The sequence below is a fragment of the Mirounga angustirostris genome, unplaced genomic scaffold, assembly GCF_029215605.1.
Source record: "Mirounga angustirostris isolate CCGP_5_RB_7025 unplaced genomic scaffold, mMirAng1.0.hap1 SCAF_11, whole genome shotgun sequence".
In the NCBI taxonomy this organism is placed as follows: domain Eukaryota; kingdom Metazoa; phylum Chordata; class Mammalia; order Carnivora; family Phocidae; genus Mirounga; species Mirounga angustirostris.
The window spans coordinates 104,597,065-104,603,710 of record NW_026991719.1 but is presented as its reverse complement, the minus strand read 5'-3'; the positions used below and the strand labels follow the sequence as shown (position 1 = coordinate 104,603,710).

At 38.5% G+C, this 6,646-nt stretch overlaps 1 protein-coding gene across 1 annotated transcript; it reads left to right on the top strand.

Moving 5' to 3' along the window:
• The first annotated feature begins 3,692 nt into the window (after positions 1 to 3,692).
• LOC123838387 (actin-related protein T1) lies at positions 3,693 to 5,016 on the top strand. Its single transcript, XM_045867414.2, has one exon. It carries the CDS (start codon positions 3,862 to 3,864, stop codon positions 4,993 to 4,995), a length of 1,134 nt encoding a protein of 377 aa, XP_045723370.1. The 5' UTR covers positions 3,693 to 3,861; the 3' UTR covers positions 4,996 to 5,016.
• Positions 5,017 to 6,646: the final 1,630 nt, after the last annotated feature.

Genomic DNA, 6,646 nt, shown 5'->3' with positions numbered 1-6,646 from the left:
ATGGACCCACAACTATATGATCAACTAATCTTTGACAAAGCAGGGAAGAATATCCAATAGGAAAAAGGCAGCCTCTTCAACAAATGGTGTTGGGAAAACTGTGCAGCAACATGCAAAAAATAAAGCTGGATCACTTTCTAACACTACACACAAAAAATAAATTCAAAATGGTTGAAAGACCTAAATGTGAGACAGGAAACCATCAAAATCCTAGAGGAGAACACAGGCAGCAACTTCTTTGACATTGGCCATAACAACTTCTTCCAGATATGTCTCCAAAGGCAAGGGAAATAAAAGTAAAAATGAACTATTGTAACATCATCAAGATAAGAAGTTTCTGCACAGTGAAGGAAACAATCAGCAAAACTAAAAGGCAACCCACAGAATGGTAGAAGATATTTGCAAGTGACATAGCTGATAAAGGGTTAGTATCCAAAATCTATAAAGAATTTATCAAACTCAACACCCAAAAAACAAATAATCCAGTCAAGAAATGGGCAGAAAACATGTTGCTCTGAAATTTTGTGCATATATATTTATAATTGTTTCATATTCCTCATTAATTGACCCTTCTGTTATTATGTTCTGACCTTTTTTGTGTCTTGTGACAATTTTTGACTTAAAATCTGTATTGTCTGATATATGTATAGCCCCCTGCTCTCTTTTGGTTACCATTTGCATGGAATATTTTTTTCTATCTCTTCACTTTCAGTCTATATGTATCCTTAAAACTAAAGTGAGCCCCTTGTAGACACCATATAATTGGGTCTTGCTTTTTCATCTATTTTGCCAATTTGGGGAATTAATCCTTTTATATTTGAAGTAATTTTGATTTAATAAACTATTTTGTTTATTGGTTTCTATCTGTATTATATTTATTTTGTTATTTTCTTTCTTGCTTATTGTCCTATTTTGTTATCTGATGGTTAAAGGATCCGCAGAGCAGAAATGGGACATTGTTTTTCAATGGGTATAAAGTCACAGTATTACAAGATGAATAGGTTCTAGAAATCTGTTGCACAATATTGTGCCTGTAGTTAACAATCATTCATGAACTTAAGAACTGTTAAAAAGGTAGATCTCATGCTAAGTGTTTTTTTCTCTAAAGATTTTATTTATTTATTTGAGAGAAAAAGAGAGAGAGAGAGAAAGCACAAGCAGGGGAACCAACAGAGGGAGCTGCAGAAGGAGAGGTAGAAGCAGGCTCCCCACTGAGCAGGGATCCCCATGTGAGGCTCGATCCCAGGACCCTGGATCATGACCTGAGCCAAAGGCAGATGCTTACCCAACTGAGCCACCAGGTGCCCATCATGCTAAGTGTTTTTAGCACACACACACAACAAGAGGACACAAGAAATCTTTTGGATGTGATGGATATATTTATTACCTTGATTGTGAATGGTGCCACAGGTGTATGCTTGTGTTCAAACTCATCAAAATGTATACATTATATATTTGCAATTTTGGGGGGGAATGGGTGGCTCAGTTGGTTAAATGTCCAACTCTTGATTTTGGCTCAGGTCATATCTCAGGGTTGTGAGAATGAGCCCCATGTCTGGTTCCATGCTGGATGTGGATCCTGCTTAAGATTCTCTCTCTTGGGCACCCGGGTGGCTCAGCCATTAAGCATCTGCCTTCAGCTCTGGTCATGATCCCAGGGTCCTGGGATCGAGTCCCACATCAGGCTCCCTGCTCGGTGGGAAGCTTGCTTCTCCCTCTCCCACTCCCCCTGCTTGTGTTCCTGCTCTCGCTATCTCTGTCTCTGTCAAATAAATAAATAAAATCTTTAAAAAAAAGAAGATTCTCTCTCTCCCTCTGCTTCTGCCCTTCCCTTCCTGCTCATGCTCTCTCTCTTTAAAAAAAGAAACCCATATATATACATTTAAAAATTTTGGTATATTAAGTATACCTCAAAAAAGCTGGGAAAAGGAAGAGTTGATGTTTGTATTAAGGTTTTCCAGAGAAATAAAACTAATAGAATAGATAGATGATTGATCAATAGATGATAGATAGATAGATAGATAGATAGATAGATGATAGATAATAGATGATAGATAATAGATGATAGATAGATAGATAATAGAGATAGATTTATTATGAGGGATTGCTCATGCAGTTATGGAAACTGAGAAGTCGTATAAATTGCCATGTGTATCCCGGAGACTAAGGAAAGCTGGTAGTATAGTTCTAGTCCAAGCCAAAATAACTGAGAACCAGGGGAATCAATGGTGAAAGTCCTGGTCTAAGTTTAAAGGCCCAAGAGACAAGAGTAGCCATTTTCATTGTCCATTGGCAGGGGATAGGTGTCCCAGAGACGTCCATTTCCAGAAAGTAAAATTGCTCTTCCTTTGCCTTTTTGTTCTATTCAGAGCCTTCAACAGTTTGAATGGTGCCCACTTGCATTGGTGAGGCAATTTTCCTTACTTTATCAACTCAAATGCTAATCTCTACTAGAAATATCTTCAGGGATACAGTCAGAAATAATGTTGTACAAGCTATCTGGGCATTCCTTAGCCAAATCAAGTTAACATAAATTTAACCATCACAATGTTACTGTCTGTTTCTTTTTTTTAATGTCTGTTAATATTTGCTTTATGTATTTTGGTGCTCCTATGTTGGGTACATAGATATTTATAATTGGTATATCCCCTTGTTGGATTGATCCCTTCATCATTATATATATACTTCTTTGTCTCTTGCTACAGTCTTTGTTTTAAAGTCTATTTTGTCTGATATAAGTATTACTACACCAGCAAAAAGCCAGTTCTTTTAAAAAGTTCAAAGAAGTAGAGAGAATATTACTACTGACATTACATAGATACATGAGGATTATAAATAAATACTTTGAACAATGGTATGTTGTAAGATAGGTAAATAAAATGTATTATATCCAAACAGTGAAAGAACCTTGAAGACAATATGGTAAATTAATTAAGTCAGACACAAAAGGACTCATTACATGCCTCCATTTATATGAAAAAGGCAGAAGAAATTTATAGAGACATAATATATATTAATGGTGTTTAAGTCCCAGGAGGACAGTCTAAAGAGGGTGATAGCTGAAGGATACAAGGTTTCTTTTTGAGGTAAATAAAATATTCTAAGCTTGACTTTTGTAACATTTGCACATATCAGTGAATATACTGAAAATATGGGAATGTACACTATAAATGGGTGAATGTATTATTTGTGAAATTTATCTCGAAAAAAGCTGTTAAAAACAAGAAACATGTATGGGAGGTAATAAAAGATAGTTTTCTGAGCTCTTCTGAAACTGGATTAAGGGCATCCTCATTCCAGTCTCAACCTGTGTCTTGTGGTTAGTTCCTCCCCTTAACAAAGGTAAGGGTATTTTTTTTTTTGTCATTCCCCCCCTCAAATAACTTAGCTGTGCATAGAAGCCAGTTTTCTGGAAGAAGCCCACAGTTGGGTTACTTCACTTGGTTCTAAGGCTAGGCCTTTGCTTCAGGTTCATAGACATAAGCTGTCCATGGGTATGGTTTGCCTTCCTCTTTTTCATGTTTCTCCAAGCTAGGAGTATTGGTGGCTCAGAGACCCCACCCCTTAAAATCCCTTTGTTGCTCTCTGAGAATAATTGTTGCCTTGGCTAGATTGTTACATAGGGGGGCAATCATCACTGAAATTGCCACAGCAGGCCCTGCACTGCCTGAAAGGGGACAACATTCATGGGTTGAAGACGGGGTATTCTGGGGGACTGGGGACAGTCTGCTAGCTCCTCCTGAGTGTCAACTTGAGAACTTTGGAATCCTGTGGTTTTAAAACTTCCAGAAGTGCCTGTTATCACACAAAGTGGCAAAGTGTTTTTTATTTTGTTGGAGTTCAGAAGAGCATGCTGCGGATATGTTTAACCCATATGTATTAGATATTCCAGCTGTAATTTTTGACAACGGATCAGGACTCTGCAAAGCAGGCCTTTCTGGAGAGATTGGACCCCGTCATGTCATCAGTTCTGTCGTGGGACATCCTAAATTCAACATGCCATTATCAGAAGCCACTAAGAAAAGGTACCTTGTGGGAGAAAAAGCCCTATACAAATACGACGCCTTGCATTTGCACTACCCCATTGAGCGTGGACTAGTAACAGGATGGGATGACATGGAGAAACTCTGGAAGTATCTTTTTGAGTGGGAGCTAGGAGTAAAACCCTGTCAACGACCTGTGCTCATGACTGAGCCCTCCTTGAACCCAAGGGAGACTCGAGAGAAAATGGCAGAAGTGATGTTTGAGACCTTCAATGTGCCTGCTTTCTACCTGTCCAATCATGCAGTGGTAGCACTATATGCCTCTGCCTCTGTCACGGGATTAGTGGTGGACAGTGGGGATGGGGTCACTTGCACTGTCCCTATCTTTGAGGGTTACTCCCTGCCTCATGCTGTTACCAAGCTCTACGTGGCAGGAAGGGACATCACAGAGCACCTCACTCGGCTCCTCCTTGCTAGTGGAAGTAACTTCCCTTGCATACTCAATAAGGCCTTAGTGGGTGACATCAAAGAGAAGCTGTGTTATGTGGCCTTGGATCCAGAGAAAGAGCTATGTAAGAGGCCAGAAGAGGTTCTGAGAGAATACAGACTGCCAGATGGGAATGTTATCTACATTGGAGACCAGCTGCATCAGGTGCCTGAAATTCTTTTTGCACCTGACCAGCTGGGTATCCACAACCCAGGACTCTCCAAAATGGTGTCCAGCAGCATTATGAAGTGTGACACTGATATCCAAAATAATCTTTTTGCAGAAATTGTGCTGTCTGGGGGCACCACTCTTTTCCCTGGGCTTGAGGAAAGACTTATGAAAGAACTGGAACAGTTGGCTTCCAGAGGAACTCCCATCAAGATCACAGCTTCTCCTGATAGATGTTTCTCTGCATGGATAGGTGCATCCATTGTGACCTCTCTGAGCAGTTTCAGGCAGATGTGGATCACTTCTGCTGATTTCATGGAGTTTGGGACATATGTTGTTCAGAGAAGATGCTTTTAAGGAATCCAGAGCACAAGGGCCTGCTTGAAGTGTCAGATCACAGGAGCACTTGTGGAAGGTGACATCTTCCTTTGTGCTTTGGCATGGTGTTTGATAAAATTGATATGACATTTTCGTTTCAGTTCATTTTTGGTGGCAGCAGAGTAATTTCTGATCCAGGTATTGAATCATTTTAAATGGTTCTATTCTACCTTTTCCGTCTCATGGACATTGTTAGTTGTTTTCTCCAGAGAAATCTTTTGTTTATTTGTTGTGGTTGTGTCTACTTACAGGGTTTATAGTTAAAGCAGGTGCTTGAGACTCATGCCCAGATGCTTGACTCAGTGGAATCCCTAGGGCCTTCATTTTAATCAAGTATGTTGGATATTTTTGACAGATCTAGTGCTAAGTAAGACAAAAATCACCAGAGAAAGTGTGAGAAGTGGAGGGGAATTAAGTAAAAGAAATGTTATCCTGCTGTTAGGGCTCAACAGACCCCTTCATTGGATCCTTTATTAGGAAAATAGGGTTCTCTGCTGTTATCAGAGGTTAGGTAGCTAAATAAGATGAAGCTGTTTTTCTTGGCAAAGTGGAGAAATGTGAACAGAAATCACTATTTGATTAAGGTTCTTTAAGCTCAAGGCCCCTACTCCCAGTTGGAGTATTAAGAATCAACACCTCTACTCTTTGTTTTTAATTTCAAAGATATTTATAGCCTCATTTAGTTAGGGGTAAAATAATGGAAATATTTAATGGTAATCAATAAATAAATTATTAAATAAATTATGTCTACATGATTTTTTCTCATTAATTTAGTGTTATTTTTCCAAAATACTGTTGGGAGACAGATGGAAAATTCAGAGAAGTCTCTGTAATGCAAACTGTTTATTTGGTAAACAAAACAGTGACACTTTCTCACATATATGTCTATGCACAATTGTATGTACATGTATAAATGAATATTTGTATGTGATTATAAGTACTTGGACAACAGAAGGGTACATACCATTGAGTTTACATAGGTTGGTGGAACAGAATAAAATGAGAAGTAATACAGGTGAAAAGAACAGGATGGAGAACAAATCACAAAGAGGTATTCCAAAAATTTCAGTCTGAATGAAATAAAACTTAGTCTAAAAAAAATTCCATTTTGCACGTATCTTTTGAACTTTGTCTTCAGGGCTGTCACATTGCTGGCTTGAATATAGCCATGAAAATTACTGAATGAGATAAATCACTATAAATCAGATATTTTAGTTTTTAGATTTATTTGAGAGACTGGCTTAATAACATACTTCTGTTTACAGATAACAGAACCACAGTAGAACTAGAAGATAGTGGAATACCACCTTCAAAGAGCTAGGGAAGCATTACTGTCTATCTAGAATTACATACCCAGGAAAACCATTCCAAGAAAGATGGTAAAATAAAGATTTTTCCAACAATAATGAAAGTGTCTACTGCCAATAGATCATCACTATGTAAGACTGTTGAATCACAGACCTGTACCTCTGAAACAAATAATACATTATATGTTAAAAAAAAAAAAAAAGAAGATAGCAGGAAGGGAAAAATGAAGGGGGGAGATCAGAGGGGGAGTCGAACCATGAGAGACTATGGACTCTGAGAAACAAACTGAGGGTTCTAGAGGGGAGGGGGGTGGGGGGATGGA

Bases quoted from the DNA above. Each gene is read 5' to 3' on its own strand.
- LOC123838387 (XM_045867414.2), top strand. From the start codon at position 3,862: ATGTTTAACCCATATGTATTAGATATTCCAGCTGTAATTTTTGACAAC.